Source organism: Embiotoca jacksoni, unplaced genomic scaffold (genome assembly GCF_022577435.1).
Source record: "Embiotoca jacksoni isolate LCO1_2020_lvr unplaced genomic scaffold, fEmbJac1.0.p SCAF_16, whole genome shotgun sequence".
NCBI lineage: Eukaryota > Metazoa > Chordata > Actinopteri > Embiotocidae > Embiotoca > Embiotoca jacksoni.
Window position 1 is genome coordinate 4,969,602 of NW_027185296.1, and position 25,886 is coordinate 4,995,487.

General features: G+C 41.5%; 1 protein-coding gene across 1 annotated transcript in view; it reads right to left on the bottom strand.

Moving 5' to 3' along the window:
* LOC138198780 (disintegrin and metalloproteinase domain-containing protein 10) overlaps nt 1-25,402 on the bottom strand; it is a 30,452-nt gene extending 5,050 nt beyond the window's left edge. Inside the window, exons 1-12 of the mRNA XM_069150403.1 lie at nt 25,218-25,402; nt 23,752-23,899; nt 23,416-23,534; nt 22,755-22,910; nt 17,854-17,939; nt 16,826-16,948; nt 14,777-14,869; nt 14,282-14,450; nt 7,122-7,285; nt 2,356-2,527; nt 2,100-2,244; nt 1,586-1,769 (exon numbers count right to left, since the gene is read on the bottom strand). Of these exons, the coding sequence (XP_069006504.1) occupies nt 1,586-1,769; nt 2,100-2,244; nt 2,356-2,527; nt 7,122-7,285; nt 14,282-14,450; nt 14,777-14,869; nt 16,826-16,948; nt 17,854-17,939; nt 22,755-22,910; nt 23,416-23,534; nt 23,752-23,899; nt 25,218-25,278 (1,620 nt within the window). The 5' untranslated portion in view covers nt 25,279-25,402. The remainder of the gene's footprint in view (nt 1-1,585; nt 1,770-2,099; nt 2,245-2,355; nt 2,528-7,121; nt 7,286-14,281; nt 14,451-14,776; nt 14,870-16,825; nt 16,949-17,853; nt 17,940-22,754; nt 22,911-23,415; nt 23,535-23,751; nt 23,900-25,217) is intronic.
* Nucleotides 25,403-25,886: the final 484 nt, after the last annotated feature.

Here is a 25,886-nt window from a genome sequence, read left to right on the forward strand (position 1 = left end):
ACTGAATCTTAACAGTTAAATCTTTGGCCACCACTTGTTAAAGTGGGTAATCTGCATCACACGTTTTCTTTTTTTTTTTTTTTTTATCAAAGGCTGAAATACATTTCCAGTTTGTGAAGAACTGAACGTGTTTATTTAGTCAGAGGAATCTGTTTTGCTCTTTTCTGTTCATGTGGTTCAGTGAAGGAAACAATGCGAGCTGAAATGATTTACAATCAATTTGAAAACTGTAACCAAAACACATTCCTTCATTTTTGGATTCCTTTTCTTGGAATATACCATTTTCCACATCAACCCCCAAAAGCTTTTTCCAGTAATTGTGTTTCATGTTCAGGTCATCAGGGGTTACCACAATTAGCACATCTGGAGAGTAATATATCCAGAGCAGCTGGAATGAATTCCCCTGCTTACCTCCTCAGAGTATAGTGTATCATCTGTCTTCAACACTGGAGAAAATGGTCAAAATGAAACTTTTATGGAGTGGATTCAAAAAGATCTTTCCTCAGTAGTTCTGTCTTGTATTGGTCCATTTGTTTTCAAGTAAAGTGACTCGTGAGCACAGAGTGGATGGTGAATCGTCTGATTGACTCCAGAGGATTGTTACTTTGTGCGAGGTGATACAAAAACAGAAAGCCCAGGGATCCTGAGATCCAAGTTACAGGCTCACTCACCTTTGCAAATCAGGAGCTATTTGTTGCCCCTGTGATGTTTGTAGTCACCTGGTGCCAATCAGCCTGGCTGGGAGGTTATAAAGAGGTTGGTTTGGTGGTCAGTTTGGTGTGTCTCTGGGCGGTCAACATCTCTAATTGACTGTCTGGTTTGTTGTGTGTTTGATGTGTTGATGGTTTTTCTTTGTTCAGCCTGCCTCAAATTGCTATTCAGTTCTACTTCCCAGTGACTCCCAACTTTTATTTTGTTTGTTTGGGCTCAGTTCTTTTTTTTAATTTGAGGTTGTTTTTTTTTAATCATTTTGATAGACATAGTGGGCGGCTGTTGGGAGTTTTTCTTCCACTGCCTCCTTTGCAGTACCCAAGTGCTCTACTTTATTGCCTTTTTTTTTCATGTCACATCCAGTGCTTCTCATTTATTTCCCAACTAGCGACCTCTGTTGACCAGGTTTTGTGTTCTTGGAAATGTAAGACTGTTCAACATGTTTGTATTTCAAATGCCCGGTAGGTTTAATAAGCCCTCAGTAGCCCATATATTTAAGACACGTGTGCTGTGTTGCACCTTGTCTACCAGTAATGTCACACTGTACTGATACACACTTCCTCCAGTCCACTTCTACAGCAATGCAGCGAGGTGAAACCAGTGGAGGTTGGCAAACATTTGCAGGTCGTCAACTGGTGATAAGCTGATATTTCAAGCGGATCTTTTAAGTCCTAAAAATGTTTGTTTACAACTGAAAAGAAGTGGATGTGCTGCCAAAGAATACCTGATGTAATTGAAATCACCAGAACAGCTACTAAATGAACTTCATGATGAGACTGTAACATTGCTGTAAACTTGCAAACTTTGCCTCGTTGGGTAATGGAGTTGAAACTCACTGAGTCACTCTCTGGTGTGGTGGATGTGTCTGCCTCACCCCGTTCAGGCACACGCGTGTGCCCTGACTGCAGACGGTGAGGTTTTCCTTGGCATTCGGCTCGGGGCACAGCGGGGAGAGGCCTGTACACACACTGTCTTTCTGACAGTCTGTCTCCTCATCACACATCTGACCCGCTGGCTTAAACCCACAGTCCCGACCGCAGCACAGGCCCTGACTCGGGCTGATGGATGGACAAGTGGAAAGACGTCACACGCATACAGTCGGGATGACAGATACACATGAAAGCAACACATAAACAAAGCAAAGCCACACGTAGAAGATCAAATATACAAAATAGCTCAGATGAAAGGTTGGTAACAATGGGGTGTGGGCACATCAATTAAACATTATGCAAGTGAGAACGAATTTTTAACTTAAAATACAAACACAAAGCCATAAATGTTAAAACAAATCTGACTACAGATGCAGCATCATTAGTTCTCCTTCAACTAAAAATGGGAATTTTCCATTTATCCACACTGTGTATACTCTGTGTTTACGTGTGCAGTACCTGCAGGCTTTACCAGGCTTGAGGCGACACTGGACTTCCACAGGCTCTATAGCACTGTAGCAGCAGAGGTCTGTGTCGTTGTGACCCACATCACACTCCTCACCTTCCTCCACAATCTGGTTTCCACAGATGGGCTGATCACTAACTGACCAAAATGAACAGACATGCAGGTAAACACACAAGATAAATTGTTCACGGTGACTAATTCACGGTGTCCAAACTCTGAAGGCAACACCGACTGCTGTTTGTGCCTCACCCATGAAACAGTCATCCTTCTTCAGCTTCAGGATCTGACTGATGTGTTTGATGCTGCAGGGCGAGAATTTATCATTGTTTTCACGCACCTCATCTGTGGCATGAGGAAACATCAGGTACCTGCCCTTTCCACCGGTAGAGCCGAGGTTTCCGCAATTAGCGCCCTCATCATGCTGAAACATGGAGAAAACAACAGAAATATTCTTGTGAAGGTGGAAGCAAATGCCAAATCGATTTGAGTCTGTCTTAATCACAGATGGGGGAATTAAATGACGATTTTACGTAAATTCAATATGGAAGATCTCTAATGTCACGTCATGGTATTGATTCCACCTCTGAATTAATCCTGCTGTGCTATATTCTGCGTTACTTCCGCTTTCCCACGCTGTCAAGTCACTCATTCATATTCTTGTTGTCACCTTATCTGGCCAATGATCTCTCTGCCCGCGCTTTCGAGCCAATCAGTTGTCAGCCCTCTTCTTCAAATATCGTCATTCTGCCTTTCAGACCTCGTGATGCGCAGCGCGGTGCCGTTCACTTATTCCGTTCATCATCAACATCACATCCGATTCCGTCAGCAACATTTCAGACAATGCAGAGCTCGGAAGGAAAATCCTGCCTTGACCTCACTCCATCTGTAAAGTAAAACCTTAATCTAAACAGAATTTGTGCTGTAATCCTAACTGCACTACACGGGATTACACGTTGGCAACATCGTACCCAATCGCTCCATCGACTGTTCAGCAGCCTGCACATCATATCAGGCCCGAGAATTTCGTCAGAGCCCCGCGGCTCGTACAATCCTGCCTCTCGAGAGTAAATCATAGCGGATGATCCCTGGAGATATGTGTTAATGTCTTACTTTACGTGATGCACCTCATAACTCAAGTTTTGAAAAGTGCTATACAATATAGATTATTATTATCATCAGACCAACCGGAGAGGATGGTAACATGAATGTAAATACATGTCTGAAACAGTTTGCAGTTTGCGCCGTCTGCCGCCACCAGCAGTTCACCACTCAGCGTAAGTTCTGTGTGCTTGTTATAATTACACTAGATAACTTTTCCAGAGGTAACTCTGCTATATTTAGTCTGCGGTGCAAACCCCTAACGTGATTTTACTCGGTGTAGAATAACAGTATTTTCATGAAATGGTATTTAATGTGCTAATTATCTTCTATTGAGCTCGTAGCCGAGCAGAGTTCAGAGGAAAATGCTCCGATAACCGCAGATTATTTTGTGCGTCTCAATAAAGCTCCGATAAGGAACTATAATATATGTAACTCTGTATTTTACGTTTCGGGGTGATGGTAAACATGGACCAGAGGATATCTTGTCCTCCCGATTAATGAGGGTTGTTGTTTTTGTAGTCCGGTGTAACGTCACAATCACCGACCCTCTCGGTTACATGTACCGGTACCGGTCCGGATAAACGAGCCCGACTACATGTGCAGGAGGCTGCAGAGAGCAGGTGGAGGAGGAGGAGGAGGAGGGACATCAGTGGAAGAGAAAGACTTTCAGCAGACCTAAGCAGGTTCAAAGTTTGAATTGACGTGATATAATGAATTGATGTGATGTAATGCAGCGTTGTGCATGTTGCAGTCGTTACAGAACTAAATCAAGTCCTCCTCTCTTATTATCTCCACTATTGTAATGCAGCTACGTTAGAAGTAGTTGGAGTCTCACTGTCTGCTGTCTCTGGTGTCCAGTTTTATTCCTGTGTTACAGCTCAGGGGGGACAAGCTTCATTTATATGCATCTGTATGTTTCACTCATTGGACAAATAAATTCTAATTTTATTCTGTTTTCCCAAAGCAGGCTGCTCCATCCACCAGAGAGACAGAGTACCAGTGGGACATCATGCATAAAGAGAGGTTGGATGTCAGACGGACCGCTTAGTGGGGAAAAGAACTGCAGCCACAGGACTGTCATACAGGACACTGAACACCTTCCAGCGAGTGGGCGGAGCTTCAGCTCCTTCAGGCCACGCCCACACAGTCTCAGAGCAGAGAAGACTGATGATTTTCTCACGATTTCAAAGCCTAAAGACAAAATACTTGTCTGTGTTTTTTTTTCGTTAAAATTTGGATGGGTAGTTAACAACCCATACTTATGTGGTGTGATGAACTTAAAACTCATTTTAATTTCTACTTTACAGCATCTTTAAGAAATCAGAAGATTTCAGTGGAATCTGACGTCCCTGAAGAGGAATGTTGTGTTCCACATGTGAGACGTCGAGGACAGAACAAAGGGCTCCTCTTGCTGTATTTGTTTTGTATTCGTTCTCTGTAACTCATCTTCTCAGGATGTCCAACTCTGATGAGTTAAGAGACCAGTGCATAGACTTGAAATGAATATTGTTCACGTGGACATTTCTGCATCTGGTGTTTATTAGTTTGATAAACTAGGATGATTAATCCTAGTATTCACCATAACTGTCAGTATCTGCAGCTCTGGGTTTGGCAGGGCAATGTGACACAGCAGATGTTACTGTTTTCCTTTTAAATATAACATTTATTTTTATTTCTAGTGATTTTATTTTTTTAATTTTTTTTGGTATCATTTGGTTGGCAAACCTTATTTTCGACAGACCACTTGAATTGTTTCCACTGTTTTAAACCACTTTGTGGTGTCTCAGCTCAAAGGATGGCCGACTTTAGATTAAAACAAAAAACAGGCACTACTGTACACCAGAACTGTAGCTACCTACTTTATTGCTGCCAACATATGACAAGCAGTAAGGAAAAGCAAAGCTAATTGTTGAAGACAGCACTTCTTCAGAAACACTTGTGAATATCAGCAGTGCGCTGTACATTGTGCATTTCCTTCACTTCCTGTTTACTTTTTAAACACCTGTAGTGGTTTTACAGATGCTGTCACCACAGACATACCCTTGATGCAGTTTCAAGAAAAGCAGTGCATAAGGAGCAAACAAATATTTTCAAAAATCAATGTGCAGATGCATGGTTGGGAAGGGAAGTAAGTCAAAGGTCATGGCAGCTTTTTAACCCAGGCTTCACACTGCATCACAGACCACCCCATCTGTTTACTCCAAAATACATCACATCTCAGGTGAAGCCTTCAGTCAAATCTCTTTATGTGCTTCTTCCAGCCTGTCCGGCCTGGAAACAACGAGACATGCCTCCTGTGACGGGAGTAGGGACATAGCCTAGGCAAACTTAGCATAGTTGATTTATATAAAGCCTCCAGAGTCTTACATAGCAGAACTAATCTGCTTAACTCTCGTGTTGTCCTTGGGTCAAAATGACCCGCAGCTGTGTTCAACCAAGTTCTATTTTATTTCTATATTTTTATATTTTTTGGGATCATTAGTCATCATTCTTTAAAGAAACCCTCACGGCCTCCTTGTCACCAATGATCCCAAAAAATGTGAAAATAAAATAGAACTTGGTTGAACACAGCTGCGGGTCATTTTGACTCAAGGACAACACGAGAGTTAAGAACGTGTCCAAGGACTCTTTGGTCTGTGGAAATGTGAATAACAGGGCAGGGTGAAAAGAGTCTGACGAGTGCTGATGGCATTTTGTGCAGTGGGAGAGAGGTTGAAGGTGTTAGCAGCCGTCACACATGGCGAGAGGCGCATGCATCTGAGTGTGTCAGTGAGCTGTGCGCTATTATTGTGGTCGTGTTAGAGGTTGTCAGGGCTTGCATATAAAAATAAACTGAGAATTACCATAGGTCACAAAGTGAGTGACATCAGAGCTCCTCCTGTTCCCTTATTTGAGATTTTCCTGTGAGGCTGAGCCAGAGGTCTATATAGAATAAACCAGTCAATAAGGACCAAGGTCTCTAATGCCCACAGAAGTGAATCATTCACTGACGGTTTGTTCCAACGCTAACGGGAAAGTACTCCTTTCACTGCAACACATGTTGAATCATTATTCAGTGCACAACCCACATAGTCTTATGTTGAAGTAAACAGGAAAAGGATCCAAGGTGAAACTGGTAAAGTTTAACAGACACCTCGAAATTCACTGAACCCATTAAAAGTACAAATCGTATAAAGAAAAGTCTCCTCATGTTTCTGGATGACCTATTTTATCAGACGTCCAACAAACAGACACTTTACACTTCAGATAATTTTTTTATGAAAGAAAGAAAGAAAATCACAGGTGTTCCTGATATTAACGATGGCAGCATTCAGTTTGGGTGATATGAATGTATTTTTAGCCATGAGCAATCTAATACATTAAAAGTTGCATCACTTTTGCACATTGTTATTTCAACATTTTGTCTCTGGGCAGTAAGCCTAACGACTGGCAAATTTAGGTTTTGTTCAGGTGTGTGGAGTCCTGCTGTCACTCGGGCTAAGTTAATGCTAGCTCTTGACTTCCAAAACATTGGCAGACTGCTGGTTGAAACAAAAATGTTCATTTCCAGGTTTTAGTTGGCTTTGTTAAATAGAGAAGTTGTGACATGCGAGAGTTGAGACTTTAAAATTGTTTGAAGGCATCTAACCAAAAAGCAGCGTAATGAGTCGGGTAACTAATTTGTTTAACTGTTCTGTATTTAGTAAAGATTTTCCCTTTTGAAGTACGTTGTGATTTGCAAGAAAGTTGCAACTATATACAGCAAATATTCATTCAAATGGTTTAACTTGATCATAATAGCATGCAATATTGTAATCATCTTGTTCTTGCTGGTATCATTTGTATTGCAAATTAAATAATGATGTGGATTGAGTGATTGTTAATAATCATAATTGATTATGTGCAGATAATACAATTTTAAGATGCTTACTAACCGGGGATCCCAGGCTGTGGCCCAGCTCGTGTGACAGGGTCAGCTGGACGTGTCGAGGCGGCAGGAACTGCCCGTAGTTCTGAATTGTAACCAGACCTGTGTTGAGGGTGGCGGTTTGGCCGTTACGGAGGGTGGTGGGCTTGGAACATATTCCTCCCCAGTTACCTGAAGTACAGAAAATAGATGATAAACATGGACTTTAGAAGTTAGATTTTCATTGAAAGTATTCACAATTCGTTGTTTATATAGTTTACAACCTTTGTTTACAATATACATTGCACTGCAAGAAGGCGGTATAAAGATAGGTTTTGTTAAAAATCTAAAATGCCTCATGATGACACATACTGTACATCCTGCTGAATTAACAGTTTCGATCATGCAGACTCTACAGGCCCAAATAAGCTGCAGACCTGATGAAAACATGTCTCCTTGTCACTCCATAGTGCGGTGTGGTTGCGTAAGGGACCTTGTGCCTCTCGAAATACCTTAAACCAACAATGTTTTGCTCCTGTAGTGTTATTGACCTCTGAGGCTTTGGGTCTGCGAGGTGCAGACAGACAGAGCAGCAGACCTGCTGAGCTCCCCAGGTTTCCCATCACAGCCTGCAATGGTCTCATTTGCCTGTACATAATGTCCCTGGTTATGTAAGGACCCTGAAAGCTATACCTACAATTACAAACAGGTGGCCAGATTCACATCAATGGATGGCAGGGCTGTGACATCATCTCCCAGCTGTCCAGTTAGTTTTACAGCAACCAGTCCTATTGGTCAGGCTGTAAACCTATAATAAAGAGGCAAGACAGCGGATGGGTTAAAGTAAGATTTTAGTTCCTGTAGTTTACCTATGTCATTCATCAAAGCCGTGCCATCTCACAGTGTGAATTCTTCTTATTGCACAGCACATACAGGTAAAAAAAACAACCCAGCAGAACACTGAACATTGGAGGACCTCCTTAAATTATTAATAACCCAAGAAATGTTTGCAACCACCAAGTTTTTTTAATCAGTTATGTCCTGTCTCGTCACTGGTTCCCTCCTTTGTGTGGCCATGTGTGGTTCAGGTTGGAGGTCTCAGCAGTCACATGAGTTTTATGTAATGCCTCTTACACAATGTAGTCAGTTGTACCAGTTTTGGGGGCGAAGCTTGGGAGGTGCACATCTGCTAGAGATATCAGCCCCCGTTTCGAAGAAAACTGAGTTCACCAGATGTCACTGAGGACTGGTATAACCAGTTGCGGGCATCTGGATCTCCAACCAGCATGTTTTTGTTACACAGTGGGCGTAAGTGTGACGTCCAGGAATGGTCAGGGACAATTGGAGTTTGAAAAACAAAAACTAAAGGGCTACCTATCTCTGCTACTACAGAAACAAGAAGGGTGCTGTAAGTATTGGGAGCAAAGACATGAGGTCACTCTCCCATCATATTACATGAAGGAGCGATAGACGATACAGTAACCTGAGAGTATCTCATCTCTTAGTATTTGATGTCACGTGGGCTTTTGCCAGAAATGAGGAAGCTCACTGAGAATTTTAAAGTCGAGAGGAAAATGCAGAAGGAAATGAAATTTATTATAGTCCTGATTTATTGTCCCCGTCACGGCTAAATGCTAAGCTGCTGGGGGAGACTCCCCGAGCCACGTTAATCAAGAATTCTGGATGCATTGGTTTTGACCTAAAATGGCCCCCCTGATGGGTTATTTAAGGAGCTGGATTTCCTAGAAAGATTGTCCCTTTGGAGGCCCGTGCTGTGGGTTTTGGCAGCACTAGCGGAGGGCCTGCGATTTTGTCCCCTCCTCCTCGTCCTGGCCAAAGAAAGAAGCCGTAATGAAAGACTCCTATTATTAACTCGGTGGATAAACAAAGTTTGGGGGAACAAACAATCCTCTGGGTCACAACATCAGAGGAAAAATGCATGCATATAGTGTATATATTTATATATATATATTTATATATACATAGACACTCACTTATTCTTCTTCAGAAACACCCCTTAAAAAAGTTTGGTCATACAGTATCAATTAACATCATGGGCAAACATGTGGAGGTACACACACACACACTCATTGAGACACGCCGTACTAAGCACACACACAAGCAAACACTTCTTCACAGGGTTTCATATGAACAAACAATAGTAAGGGGACAGTCTTTCCTGTCTTACTGTAAGTGGGGGGAGTCAGAGTGTCCAAATAACACCTTTAACAGCAAAAGCAGACACTGTGCACTAACAACAGCCAGAGTTCTCAGAAAACGTCACCGGCACTAATATGGGAAATGTGGGAAAAGGCTACATTTACGTACATGCACGAAAATCGGTGGACATGTTTATCACACCTACACTGCAAAAAAGTTACATCGCACCATTATGTCAACTCAACAGGAAGTCTGCCATCTTGAATTTAGTTGCCTTTTTTGGCTATTCGTACGTGTTGTATTTTAACAAACTCCTCCTACAGATTTTGACGCATCGACCTGAAATTTTCTCTGTCCTATCTTAACTGCCCCATCTTAACCTGTGAGATGAAAAGTTGTTAAATTAATTTGTTTTCGGCGATCGGTGTGCCCGTGGTGTGGTGGCCATTTTGAGCTTCTTGCCGTGAAACTACAAGTTGCTGTAAACCTTATGTACATGGACCGACCTTCTCCAAACGTTACTTTCCTGATAAAAGTTTGGCCCTGAAGACATCTGTATGGTCATGTTTGCTCATAGACATAGCGCCCCCTCCTGGCAACTGGAAATTAAATCTTTCATACTTTCACATGCTTCGTCGACCTGGTTGATCACATGAACCTAAATTCTGGTAAGAATAGCCTTAACATGTTGATGATGATACTTTGAGAAGCCTGTGCGTTATCGTCAAAGTGCGTTGGACCAACTCGAAATTTAGTCTGTGCACTCTTAACATGTTTGGAATTAAAAGTTATCAAAATAATTTGTTCTCGTCGATCGGTGTGCCCGTGGCGTGGCGGCCAAAAAATGACACAAAAGTTATGCTATAGCATGTTAAAAAAATGACAGGCATTTTCAAAGTCAAAAAACTATTTTGTCATGACAAAGGGGGGTATCAAACCCCAAACCTTCTAGCTGAGAGGCAGCAGCACTAACCATCTATCTTCCCAGGATTTACATTGTGACAAACCTTTGGCTCACTGCAAACTATAACTCCACCGTCCATAAATATTCATTCAAATGCGACCAAATTTGACGCAGACAAATCAGTCACTAAATGTTGAATCACCATCAACAGGCCAATGTGGAATCTGAACCATTAATAGCAACCATGGTGAAGTAGAATCTTTTACCGGCTGAGTCACTGGACGCTCTGAGTGAACTCCGTGAAACACTTTCTCTGGACCTGTCCTCTGGCACAGAAGATAGTCCAGCGGTCTACGATGCCAACTCCAAGCTGGAAACAATCTCATGACACGGGTTTGAGCCCCGCCAAGGTAACACACATGGTTCATGGTTAACGGAGGGCGAGTCCCCTTAAGAAGCCACACAGTTCACAGAGTGCAAGTCCCTCTAAGGGTAAGCCACATGGTTCACAGGGGATGAGTCCCTCTAAAGGTAAGCCACAAAGGTTCAGGTTGGTACATGCAGTCATACTAATACCAAACCAAAGGTCAACAACAATACAAAATTCAAACAAAAAAGTCCAAAAGAGACTTTTTTTTTTCATTGTGCACTGGTTACAGCTGTTCTCACAGTGAGAAGTAACTTGAGGCATGCATGTCAGTTCAGAAAAAGGTCATACACCAAAAATATATTGTATAGAGTATATAGTATAGCCAGGGCAATGCGGCTAAGTTTGATGTTTTGCCGTGACATAGGAAGTTGATGTTTAAGGTCAAATGATGTTCTAAACCTCATGAAACTTTGCACATGCGTGAAGCACCAACTTTCATGAGTTTTTGAAGATGTTAAAGCCACCAAAAAAAGCCTTTTAAAAAAAAAAAAAAAAAAAAAAGAATAAGGAACAAGATCGAGAAGATTGGGAATATGCTAACCTTCGTGTGCTACCCGCCGGATCCCCGACGTGCAGCGTGCGAGGGCCCGCATATCACTGCTTGCAGTTTTAATTCAAACTTGTAGCTCAAAGCTTCAAGTAACTAACAAAGGTATCCATTAAGTACTTTTCCAATCCTTCAGTCCAAGTGAACAATCATGTCAAGTTTAAAGAAAATCCCTCGAGGCATTTTTGGGGCAACCCGATCACTAGAATGGAACCAATGGATGCGATGGACGTGAGGACTCTGACCTTTGACCTCTGACCTCCAAAACCTAACCAGTTCACCATTGAGTTAATTTGTGCCAAATCTGAAGAAACTCCATGTAAGTGTTATTGAGATATCACGTTCAGGAAAATGGGACGAACAGCCAACCTGGAAATATTTATCGGTGAAGGAGAAAGTGCAATTTTTACAAAAATACAGCAAAGTAGTAACCAAGTACAGAAATGCTGCGAGTAAAACAGAAATTAGTTTTAAAACACCTGTTCATAAAGGGGAAACGGTATGTGATAAATGCGCCCTGACACGAACGGTACACACTTATTGTTAACAGGTATGTGCAGTTAACCCTTCAGTGTGTATGTATTCACTTGTGTTTCCTCACTTTGCAGCATTCTTTCTAAGCTTTTCTTTCTTAATTTGCTTGTTTTTGTCCATTTCCATGTGTTTTCTTTGGCAGTGCGTTGACCACTCTGGGCCACCGTAAAAGATTCCACAACTCCAAACATATTGTGTGGAAAATTATTATCTCAGAAGGAGAAGTTACTGGTTTCAAAGCCTGAGTGGGGCGGGGCGTCTGGGGCCCAACCCCCAATCCTCCACTGAGGTCTAACACAACATGGAGGGGTTGGAGGAGGAGTTTGGTGTGGTGGATGGGGGTTGCATATATCTACATATGTGTGCATGGAGCATTCTGTTGTAGCTGCAGGAGGTCTTTACGTTTATTGTGCTGTGATTAAAGGCCTTTTATTACCCAAGACCACTAATAAACAGGAGTAAGCAGGTTATGGAGATGTGAAGGTTCAGTGTATCTGTTTCTGGAGGTCAAACATTATCCAGTCTGCTGTTTGTTCGGGGCAATGACATGAGTCTGTAAAGTCACAACAATGTCACTGCCACTGTGATTCCACAATGTGTGTGTGGGTGGTGGGTAGTGGGGTGAGAGGGAGAGAGGTGGAGGGGGGCTCTCAGGTGAGATATCACCATAGCAATCAGGCTGTGGAATGCAGTCACCAATCCTCATTAAGACGTATGAGATGTGTGTGTGTGTGTGTGTGTGTGTGTGTGTGTGTGTGTGTGTGTGTGTGTGTGTGTCAAAGGTTCATTCTACCCTAATCACGTCATTATGGTGGTCTGCTCTCACACCCCTCAGTTTAGCCAATCAAAAACTGCGTGAGACAATGTCATAGAAACAAGCAGCAAGAACCTCACGCTACGACAATATGTCAAACTTCTTCCAGCACAACAATAATACTCAACACACACAGATTCTGTCAGCAGAGCTGGCTGGCGTTAGGAAAGAGTCACATGGCTTAATGCTAGTTCCCCCTGCTTGTATTGATCAGTTTGTGTAATTAGGTCATTGAACAGTATGAGCGAATCCAGGTACATCATAGAAAATGAACAGGGAGTTCAGAGGACATGATGGTCATCATAAAAAGAGAAAACAAAACAACAGAAAAGATGTCGTGTACTTGCTTGTTTGTCTCTCTTCTTTTTCTTAAACTGTCATGTCATAATAGAAAAAAAGAAAAACATTTCCATCATGGTGTCTGTTGAGGGCGGCAGTGGAGGGGAAAGCAGATTTATATGCAAATCACTGAGGATTGTTAATTGAGGGGTCCACTCGTGTTTTGCTTTTCACATCTTTCCGACCAAAACAAATTTAAATTGATTCCTGCAGGTCAGTGTGCCGCAACATTATTCAATCCAGGAAAACCAAATAAGGCTTGAATCCAATTTTACTTCAGTTTGAAAAAATTGACTTCACTAATAAAGTACAGACATTTTACTCATTTGTTTTTACACCTGCTTTGATATTTTGATATAAGTTTTACTGAATTTTACTATGTGTTACTTTTCATCAAAAGCCTTATTTTTATTGTCAATGCCAATGCTGTTCAGTTCAAGCTGATTCTACACTATCCATGACTCCTAGCTTACCTCGGTTATGGGTCACATTATTCACACGGCTCTAGAAACTGTGAGTGTGTGTAGGAGTGTTGAACGGAGGCAAGCTTTTGTCATGTCAAGCCCAGGGAGTCCTGGGAGCTAGAGTTGGAGCTGCGCTTTGACAGATCAACAGTGATTCCCACAGAGAAGCAGAGCAGGAAAACATTTAATTTTCCAAGTTTTATATATGTTTTTAACATGGACCAACACATGTTTCACATTTCTGTTTAGCCTGGCAGACGTTCTTGACACAATCTTTTACATTTCTATGCACTGTCAAAACACTGTACCCCTTTTGAATTCATAATACTGCAGGCATAAAGACAGACTGATACTCTAGCATTATCTATTAGATACACATATTGTCATGTCTATTAACATCTAAAAAAAAGTAACAATGCTACCAATTTCTTCTTTAACTAATTATAATGTTTTGTTGTTGTCGTTGGTAAAAGTTATATTGAAGTTAAATTTGGTTAAAGTAATAAACATTTGCTGTCCAGCTGAGCATTACATGGAAGGATCAACACTAATCTCTTCATTCGGTTTATAGCTACAGTACAGGCAGCATGCAATTAGCTTAGCATAGCACAAAGACTAGAAACAGGGAAAAACAACAACCTACATGTCTAACATGTAAAATATTTGCGGCATTCATCATATTTTAGATCATACTCAGAGGGCTGATACAGGAGAGTCATATCCAATAGTTAAACAGCTGAAGTGTCTCACAACTCTTCTTTATCCAGCTTGCTGTTTGGCATCATCCTCAGAGCAAAGTTATATCTTTATCCCCACAGTACAGCACCAGGACTCAGTAAAGCGCATACAAGTATTCCTTGTTATTTAAATCTAACCGCCTCATTTCTGCAAGGCAACTGTGCAAACCACTTAGCCACCATGCTGCATATCTTTGTGTGCTGCTTATCTGAATGTGTGAGTTTGTGATTTCTTTACCCATGTGTCACAGTGACTCACCGGCCTTTCCTTCCCAGGCGAGCCCCAGCACACCGCTGTAGTCTCTGTCAGTGAGCAGGTAGGACAGGCAGAAGTTGCCCCAGTTGGTATCTGAGTACAGACTCAGCAGCTTCTCAGGCCCGATGTAAAGAGGATACAGAGGATCATTTTTATCCTCTGTGTTTATCACCTGCAGAGAGACAGATAGAAATACCAAGAGTTAGCAATCATTTAAACTAATTTTGGGGCTGACAGTCTGTCCCACTTTGATTCTCATTAAAGGAAGAAGACACACAGGCACAGCTGATGCATTATCCCAATTATCTCACTTGAAGGCTTTTTGCAAAACCATCTGTTCAGTTTAACAAGGCGGTCATGACATGTTTTTGAATTAAACCTGAACGTGCAGAAGGCAGGATTACTGGTTGTAAGGAGTTATCAGTGATCTGCATCTGAAGTGTGTCAATCCAAGATTTGGATCAACTGTGTCGTTGTTTCAGGGCACAAGGAGCTTACACTGAGGGACTTGACTTTGAAGTTGATCAGCTTGATTCCATCAAAGTCCACCTTGTCGTAGATGTCATTTGCAGCCCGCATGTAGGAGGCAATCTGAGAAAGACGCAAGTTTATATGAGAAAACAGTTAGATATATCATCACGAACATCTTCTGATTCTGACCTTTTAGAAAATAAAATAATTAGATAAGATTAAACATTGTGCTCTTATCATCTCTTATCAAATACAGAATCCAAAAACAAATGCTATCCATTGGTTTTATTTTAAAGGAATTTGAAAATTCACATCATTCTCTGGCTCGACTCAATATAAAGATACCATCTCGTGACCTACTAACCCCTGTGACTAAATATTTGTTGAGACAGAAAAACTTCAACACAGACACTTAAATCACTGTTATAGCTCTGAAGCAATACAGTCAGCTTCTGACCCAGAATGTAATGAGTTCACTGATGGTCAGCCGTCACAGCCATTTTGTTGCTCTAATAAGGTCAAAGGACAAACGTTTTACATATAAATGCAAAAAGGCACCTCAGATTTCACGGAGTTCAATGAATGCAAGAAAACACTCCAAATCAGGGTGTGTTTTTGTAAATTTGTAGGAAACTTCAACTATCTGTATATCCATTTAACATCTCAGCTCCAGCGTGTCCCTGGCATGGCAGTTTTTCAGTTGTTGCCTCATGGTGAGGGTGGAGCTGCGGGTCACAACTGAGGGGAAGAACTGTTCCTGCTTGTTGAGCACTGGGCCAGGCCAGTACACCTGGCACTGAGCCTTATTTGGCTAAATGTCTGCACTCTATGTGACACCATGTTCTCGGAGAGCACGAAGGTCCCCACTTTTGCCGTGTGCGGTGCCATGACAGCTGGGTGCGCCTGGCATTTGGCCCTTTATTCAGCCTCTGAGCAGCAACAGCTTGGTCTTTTATTTAGTATCGTTGGATATCTCAATGGTAAATAAGGCTCTACTGCAAGACAACTTGTTTTCCTGTCAGTCATTAGATGCTGGTCACTATAGCAAGACGGGACAAAAGATATTTCAGTTCTGACCAAATCTTAGTCCGGGGAAATTTTTTTTTTGATTTTTGATTTTATACACTTTATTAATCCCTGAGGGGAAATTTCTTCACTACAGCAGGGGGGCTCTCAGGGGGGAGCTGCTGCAGCAGGCTGCCACTAGCGCGGCGCCAGGTAACCTGACCTGAGGTGCATGTTTTTGGATGATGGGAGGAAGCCGGAGAACCTGGAGAGAACCCACGCAAGCACAGGGAGAACATGCAAACTCCACACAGAAAGGCCCAGGACCGGATTCGAACCCTGGAACCTTTTTGCTGTGAGGTGACAATGCTAACCACTGCACCACCGTGCCACCCTAATGCCTCTAATAGGAGGTTAGAATAAGATTCCTGAAATTATTCTCAGGGATATTTGATGTCAGACACAAACTGAGATCACACTGAGTGATATAAGGCCAGTTCACTGAAATAAAGGGATAGTCAGCATTAAACAAGCCTAAACTCTGTAATCAATCCTCTTTTTTGGCAGTATTTTGACCCACAAATAAAAATAATAAAGATATATATATATATATATATATATATATATAGTGCAAACTGATGCTTGAGTTGTTTTGAAGTCTATTCAGTTTTGAGTCGATGAAGGAAACAATCTAACCCCACAGGAAGTTATTTGTTTATTCAAGATTTAGTGAAGAGAATTAGGTCGAGGACACTTTAATTGCAGCACCATGTACCCAAAATCTAGGACACTGAATTCAGGGACAGGTTTGTAAACATAGCATGCAGAGCTCAGCCAAGAGGACAGAAAATCAGGTGATCTGATGCTCCTGCTGGATGTTTGCATGACACCGGAAATGTTTTGGAAAATGCTCTGAAACATGCGTCCTGTGTCTCACCCTGAAGGTACTGAGCCTTTTATTAAAATAATAACTTATTTTTATATTTTGTGAGCTCTACTTCCAGCTAAAGGGTTTAAGTACTTCACATTTGGGTTTTAGTGTGTCTCCTTAAACTGAGATAAACTAATCACCTGAGCCACAACAGCTTCGACAGACTTGAACCTTTTGTAGTAGAGGTGGTCAACATGGAGATGGAGCAAGCAGGTGTTTTTTGACTCATCAACTGTTCTCCTGGACCGGCTCACTGGCACCTCCTGTGGAGTAAAACGCAAGGACATGAAGAGGGAAGAGAGCGAGACTGATGGGAGGCAGATCTGACCCATGATGTCACCTGCTAAATCACCAGAAAGTAATCCAATCTCAGATCAGATTTATGGAACAATCTATCCCTATTTTGTATATGGAACACAATGAGATCAAAGCTCATTGGATCAAACATTACAAGACATGAAAGTCTGAAAGCAAACATTGACAGAGTATCCGCTGGCACTAGTGTCCCCATGAGAGTGTTACAGCAGGAGCACGACTTGTACTCCGTTGGGAAAAACATCTGTTCAGGCAATTTCATGATGCAACGGTGGAAATGATCCCCACCGACAGGCATGTTGTTAAAAATGGATCCATACCAATGTCCCAACATCCACTGTTGACAATAGATACTGGGACCACCACCCAGTTGGTCAAAGGTTAACAATTAACAGGGTGCCCAAGGGGGACGTTAGCTTAATACATGCAACAGATGTTCATAGGAGCTGTTTTTATGATTTTACAACACAGTTGAGGTCGTCTGTAAAGAAGCAGCATAACTTTTAGCAGGTCACTATCATGTTATGTTTTTGTTTCCCTGACATGTTTTCTGTGAGTGCTTTAACACCCCTGTGGAATTATAATCTGAAATTTGTTTTTGGTGATGTAACAGGCTCAATAAAAGTGGCGAAATGAATGAGTGGGATCAAAAATCAGTTATAACAGATGAGTCAGACACATTAGTGAATTTCCTCCAAGTGTCATTTATGGGTTTGCAGTTATTTGGCTATAAAGTGTACTACGGAGGAGGAAATCTTAAAAGTGATGACAGAAAAAGAAAATAAAGCAGAGTGTCTACATGGTTTTTTTTGTGTTGTGTGTTCTCACTGAGGTTATGTCTGGACTGTCCTACCTGACTGGGTCTGAGGCTCTGGGTGAGGGCGTTTAGATGTTCTGTACCACAGAATTCATCGGGGCCAGATGTCATGTATGGCAGCACTACGCAAAAACAAACACAGATATTTGGATTCATCCACGTACCTGTAGAACATTTAATCTACAGCCAAGCAAACACTGCCATGAGCAGTTTTGTCCTTGAACATGTTCATTCAGTGCGTATGTGTCCAGTAATGAGGTTGGATTTGTTTGTTGGAGCAAACAAGACATTGTGAAAGATGAGCTCACAAATGAACACCAACACTGTGATGCGATGTGGTTCAGGGCCACAGTCTGGTCTTTGGAAACATCTTGATCTGTTTGTGCTGAAATTAATGTGTTGCTTTGTACGTGTGCTTAACCAGGGGCAATGATTGGGGAAGAGATACTGAATATTTCAAGATCTCCAGCTGAAAGGAGGTTTGAAACATTCCCCGAGTGAGCGGATCCCTGGGGCCAACCCGAACCCTGTGCTAAAATATGGGAAATATTTGGCAAATAGAGTTCTTACCACATAGGAGACTGTTGAAATGACTGCCGGCACATCATAGAGTCAATAGATATTTAATCATAACCAAAGATTTCACAAAACTCAACAAGTTCTGGCATTTTGCAGCATGAAAGGTTATTGAACCGAAGTTTTCACTTCTCAGACTTAAACGGTGATTTACATTTTAACAATTTCACATAAAGAACAGTCTATAACAACAAGTGCATTAGTTTGAGGTTGACTCTTAAAGTGAGCAGCAACTAACATGGGCTGATGTACATTCACATTCTCAGACACTTTATAAACAGAGGGCCCACATTTGGAAATCTGCACAGTGGTCTGGAGTGTGAGCCGTGGGGGCAGCCTGTGGAAACACTGTGATAGCCGCAGATTTGATTTCACTAAAACAACATCACTGTCTGCGATTTGCAATACCTCTGGGACGGCTGACTCTCTCCAACTGATGCAACTATGAAGGGACTGCCTTCATGGGAGGCATGGCATTTGCATGAATTGGCCCATCATGGTGCGCTGAGAAAGCCACAGAGTTTCACAAAAATGCAAGAAGTCAAAAGGACCTCGTATTGCAACAGAGTGTATTAGAGGTGCGGTCGGGGGTCGTGGGGAGTCTGCATATTAATGTGGAGGAACAGAATGTAAATGTAAATGTAATGTAAAGTCATGCACACATGTTTCAGTGGATTTTTCACAACCGCACAAAATAAAAAACGAATTCCAGTTACAGTAGAGTCACATGAAATAATAATCACTTTCACATTTCATCTGCATGAGAGAGTGACTGTGTGTGTGTGTGTGTGTGTGTGTGTGTGTGTGTGTGTGTGTGTGTGTGAAACACTTTGTCACCAGCTCAGTCTCTGTGGATCCGACATGGGCCCACTCTGAGACAGCGACACATGATTGGATCACACCATCCAACAAAACTCTCTCAGCCAATCACAAGCCTGTAATTCATTCTACACATGGCATGAGTGGGTGTGGGAGTGGATATAGGGGCCTAAATGTCAGACGTCGACCCACTGAATTATTTCCAGATCTTTGCTACTCGCCCGTGCTCGCTCTCTCTGTCTCTCTCTCTCTCAACTTGTCGATGCATCTCACTCTTCTGGGTTATTCTACGAGAGATAAATCTTTCTGAGACAAACTTGCAAAGAAATTGCTTGTTTAATCTTTTGCCGATTGAAAAGCAAAGACAACTGACTGGTCAGCACGATCGCAGCCACTTTCTAATCAGTTACAAGAGCACTTTCAGCCCAGACTCACATTTCCAGCAGCTGTTGGAAACCACTTGTACTCTGAAGCATAATGTAGAAAACTTATGGCAGAGCCTAAAGTGTCATTACAGCTTTGAATAAAACATTTATAGTTTGCCTGAGTGACACATCAGCTCAAAATCTTACGACACAATCACTTTACATTCACACGACTTTACTTCCTGCTCTTATGCATAGTTATATATATCCTATCCTATATGGGTCACCACCATTTGTTGCCCTGAGGTCACTGTTGACTTTTAGTTTGTCAAAGCTTAAAAGTTAAACATTAAGAGGTTTCCAATTAAATTAAAGTGGGTATATTTGTTGCTCTTAATTTATCTCACTGAGGTATGAAGTTAATAGTTACCCTTCATTCATAGTGGTGTGAAACTTCAAAGGGAAGGTCACATGAACTACACACACACACACACACACACACACACACACACACACACACACACACACACACACACACACACACACACACACACACACACACACACACACACACACTTTTCAGACTGATGTGATTGCCCTGAACAAACAGTTGAAAGTGAATTCAGAAGGTGTTGTTTACAGTATAAATCTGGGTGGAATAAAACAGACCAAACTAATTAACACACAAAACTGATGTACACCCACTCCTAGTCAAGAGCGAAAGTCAATAAGGTAAAAAAATAAGGAAAACAAGTTTAGCAACGCACATGTTTGGATATGCTTCCGAGGACACAAACACAGACATAACATAATTATGAATATTATGTTCTGCTTTTCCCGACAATTCATACAAACTGAACCTTTAATTTGTCATATTGACAGTAATGACTTTACTTCATCTTGACATTATCAAGGCAGCAAAGTGTTTACTACTCAACTGGTCCACCTCAAATTATGTAGTTCTCTGAGTTTATGAGTAACTATGTTAAAACTTTCTTAATACCATTAACATGTATGAATTATTATTCAGTATCTACAATCATGTTCTTAATTTTGTATAAAGTGTTGATTGTGATCGTTTTTATGATGTCAGTTCAACAGGAAATCAGAAAGTTCAGAGACTGCTCCTGTTGCACATGAACGGACTGCAGCACCGTGACGTGCACGGAGCTGGTGGAAGCTATAAAATCTTGAGTAAATATTGTAAGTTTACTCGCTTGATCAAAATCAGCACCTGAGGTACACTTAGTTTTGTGAGCACTGGTATGTGCACATTTGCAATTTCACTGTGCACCTGAAACTTGAGCAGAGCCTACTTTAACTTTTGTGTCAAATATTTGGGGAACAGAAGCTGCAGGGAGTCAAAACTGGTGAGTAACGTTGTCTTAGACCAACAATTCTGTTGTTGCAGGTGAGAAACTCATGCATTGAACTCGATAATGTCTGACCCTGAATGGCGAATTAACGGCGCAAAACTCCACCAATGTCAACGAAAACCCTTCTGATTGTGCTCCTGACCTGACGCACCTTTTTCGGTTGTAAACTGCGAATGTCACTCAAAACACCTCTCCTAGCTAATTGTTTCATTGGTGCGGAAGCAGTTCAAGGGTCGTTGTTACTAGTCTTCTGAGTTTAACATAAATTGTAATGTGCGCTCTCTGCTCAAGTCCAATTTCATGCGCACGTCCCACTGATCACAAAAACATGAAACTCAGGTGCTGATTTTGATTAGTGAGGAAACTTATATTTTTGGATTGCCCCTCTTTCACTGTATCTGTTGCAAAATGCCTGACCTGTGTCCCAGATCTGATAGACATCAGGACATCCAGTACCCCAGGGGACAGAAAGGTACTCATACAACCCTTGCTGTCTCCAGACAACAACCACAGGAAGTGGAAATACACACAGAAGTAGACGCATTATGTCACCCCCTCGTGTCTTAATTTACCACTTTGTATGGAACCATTGATTGTTTACTGAACTATCATATGCCAAATCTTTCACAGTTTCCTGCAGATATGCTGGCTTGTGAATGAAAGCACAGGATGTTATCTGCATCAATGCTATCTAATGTAGAGTTTTGCTACGGCTTTGAAAGGGGTTGAAGAAATGGCGGGAGGAGCAGGGAGGAAGGCAGCCACTGAGTCTGTGTGTAGACTTAAGGATAAACCCCGGGGGGGTTCTGCTACAATCTGCACCATGTTTCCAGTAAAACGCTTTCTTGGAATTAGTCTAATACCGATCCAAATGTGCACGTGCAGCCAGAGAGCCACACGCAGATAGAAATACACATTCACACACACACACACACACACACACACACACACACACACACACACACACACACACACACACACACACACACACACACACACACACACACACACACACACACACACACACACAAATTTGGACGGATCTGTGGTGACTGCCAAATAGAAATAATAACTGTAAGTGAACTAAGAGTTCATTTTATTCTGTTGTCGTAAAAACTGTCTCCAAGGCTTTCAAAACCTGCAAAACCCTCTACATGGTGCTCTTCTTTTTCCTTTTAAAAACTCACATCCTTCTCCCCACAGGTTATTCAAATGCTGCTGTACTGTACCCCATTATCCTCTCACACTCTTCTTTCACCTTCATACCTTCCTCCTTACTTTAGCCCCCATCTCTCCTACTCCTCCTCTTACAAAAGTTATGCCATGTTCGGTTTATCTTTCCTTTGGCCAGTGCCCAAGCAGGAAGGGCCTCACCACACGTTTAGGGCTGTAAATAGGCTCTTCTATTACATTATAACTCTTCTCATACTACAAGGTTCATTGACCCCTTGTTACCCGAGTTTGAACTAGAGCTGGAGGCTGCAGGTGCTATGGTGCAAATACAGTATAAGATAAGAGGAATGGGAATTAATAACAGGTGTTTTCCTGTGATTGTTTATCTTTGTGTGAGACGGCCAAGAGGGCCGTGGATCAAACTGTTGAAGGAGAGCAAGGAGTTTCTGTTTGTACTGTTTCTCATCGTATGCAAAACGCCATAAAAACCAGCTGAGGCTATGGTAGGTCATTTGGAGACTTTCAACCTCCTGATAACAATTAACCTGCACACTTAGGAGCAGTTAATATACAGCCAGATGAAGCTCCAGTGCTGAAACAACCTTTTAAAGAAATAAAGTAGTCTTACCCATGTCATCCTCGTGGTAGATTATAGAGTGGTGATCTGTTGGGTTGCTGGTGTATCTATGGACCGGCTCTATGTGATACGTCCTGTTGTCTGTATGGATGGTTCCCTCAAACTGACCCTGTAAGACAGAGCCGTGGCAGGCTGAACCATATTCACCTGCAAGACAGGATTGAGAGAGATAACATTGTCAGGGTTGAATGAATGAAAATGACCAGAGATAAGAGAAAAGTAGAGACAGACCGATAGAGTGAATAGATAGGACCCTGAGAGAAACCTGAAGATTGGAGGCAGAGACACAGAGATCTGAGGTAAGATAGAAAGCAAAGAAACAAATAAAATGTAATCTAGTTTTATTTGTTTCTTTTAATTTGAGAAATCTGAAATGTGTTGAAGCAAGGTCTTTATCCAAAAGGTTTTATCCAAGCCAGAAAAAAAAGCTTGTGAATGGTTGGTGACTAAAAATGATTTTAACCCTGGAGGTCCCTGCACCAGGTCAAGGCTCTATCAGTTATTAATATTGTTCATTTTGGCATTACAGTTGTAGAGCTGTTTCTGATGGGAATTTTCTTTTAAAGTTGAAATATCCCCAAAAATCGCCCAAGGCTTGAGAGGTTGATAGTTTCCAGCTCTGCAGGGGGCCGGTTATTCCTGTCATACCCACCCTCTAGTGTTCCTGAATATATGTGGGAGAGGTCAACAGCTGCGGAACCATTTTCACTGACCACTGTGAAATTTTCTGAAAATGCTGCTGCGTGTTGTCTCAAAAGGAGGCGGAAAGTTCTGAAGGAAACAGAATCACAAACACCTTACAGATGTGGTAAATGCTTTCTAGTGTTAACTACAGTAGATATATCATCATATGGCAAATATGGACTAATAACTAACTCATGGCTGACATGTGACATATGTTTAGGATCAGGTACAAAGATTTTGTGCAAACAGAAAATATAATATATAATTAGCTATACTGTTGTAAATTTGAGAATTGTGAATTTACCTGTGAAAAGCAGTGAAATCCAAATGCAGTGTGTATTCCTGAGGTTGTGTGGCTCTCCTGGCTCTCAAGTGCTTCCTGTGAAGATCCTCCCTGTCGTACGACAAGCCCTCATAATGCTTTATATACGGACTGATGCTGCTCACAGCACCTGGTGGAAAGAAAGACATTCCAGTTAGAGGACAAAGGCAAAGCTTTTAAACAATCTAAGTGTTTCTACTCCACAGTAGAACTACCTCTCCAGAGATGTCACTGGTGAATGTGTGCTCTAAGTTTATAGTTACTCATCTCTGTTGGGATATATATTGTCTTGTGAACCACTTGCTGCAGCTCCACAAACCAAAAAAATAAGCTTTTACACAGATGACATGTTGCTATACTTATAAGATCCTCAGATGGCAGTACAAAAAACAATTTCTTTGATCAACACCTTCTTCACCTTCTTTCTTTCTTTTAAGATTCATGGCACACGTTGATGGTAAATACATAGTTAAATATTTGTTTACTAATGTGACCATCCCACCTGCACTCACTGGATATTCTCACCGAACAAAATACGGATAACATGTAAAAGTTTGTTTTGTAAAAATGACAGAAAAATACAAAATCAAAACCATATTTAACTCCATTACTCAGTGCTAATGTGATAATCACTTCTTCTGTTTCCTCTTCTAACGTCCTAATTTTACTCCAAGCAGCTATTGTATTTCTCTGTTGCTGCTGCTTATCTAAAATACTCTTCAGTGTTGTAGAGAACAGAGATACTTATACAGTAAATGGTAAATCTTTCAAATGCACTATGAATTCTTCATTGGACTTATTTTTACTTGGGAAACAAAAAAAATACAAAAACATAGGATCATATTGACATGAAATCTGCTGAAACACATTCATGCTAATAGTGGACCCAACAAACTCAACCCAAACTATTTTAAGAGATTTTATCCTTTTGGCAACATCAAACCACATTTTGACTGCCCCTTTAACTGATCTGTACATGATGTTGTTATATTTGTGTGAATCTAGCTAAACTAATCTTTTAATAAGTGAGTGCATATCATTAATCGCAACTGAGACAAATGTTATGTTTACAGTGGAGGCAAGTTTTGCATAGAGGCTCCTTTTTGCAGCATTCCTGAGAGAATAGGTTGAAACATGTCCGAGCCCAGAAGAGGCCAGTTTATCAGAGCTCCCAAACATAACCAAACATACAAATACACACACGCACGCACGCACACACACACACACAAAGACTCACGTACACCCATACCCAGGTGGACTGACTCTCACACAGGGCTACTACAAACAATCCACTTGTTCAGAGTGCCGTGTGAGATAAGACCTCTTTTTCAGAAAGGCAGGCACACACACAAACACACACACACACACACACACACACACACACACACACACACACACACACACACACACACACACACACAGATCAGCACATTCCACCTCCACACTACCTGTAATCCATTCATTTCCATCGACCAGCAGCAGCAGTAGCCAGTAGTGTTGGACCCCCATGGTCTCCTTCCCTTTCACTATTTTTTCTTTCGCTTTTTCTCACGTCTTTCTTTCTTTTTCATCTCTTTTCCCTTTACATTTTTCCTTTTCTCTTCACCAGCCTCGTACCTGTGGTCTTCCCACACTGGAATGTAACTAGTTAGAAGGTTCAAGCCAGAACTCAGCATGCAGATATGAACACTGACATGATGGAGAGGCACATTCAGACTTGTTTGTTGGCATGTTAGCCAGGAGTCACCAGCGCAATTACAGGAAAGCTTTGAAATAAAGTTGGAGGATGATCAATTCCTGAAATAGTAAGAGTGGGTGGGAAAGATGAAAAGTGATCGGAACATAAACTCATCTTAAAGTGTAAAAACCTTTTAATATAGGAATCAAATTCAATGTTATAATTTAATTTGCTTAAAAGAAGTTGCTCAGTAACCAACAACTCAGTAACAATAGTTGTTTTTTGGCGCAAGAAAGTAAGCAAGATATTTGTGAAAAAGTTGTTTGTTGTTTTACTAAACTCTTTATGGGTTAAGAGTGATGAACAAGACTTCTGCAGCCCTGTGAGGTTGTTTCATCCTCTGGCGATCATGTAAAAGAATCCATGTAGTTGTTGAAAC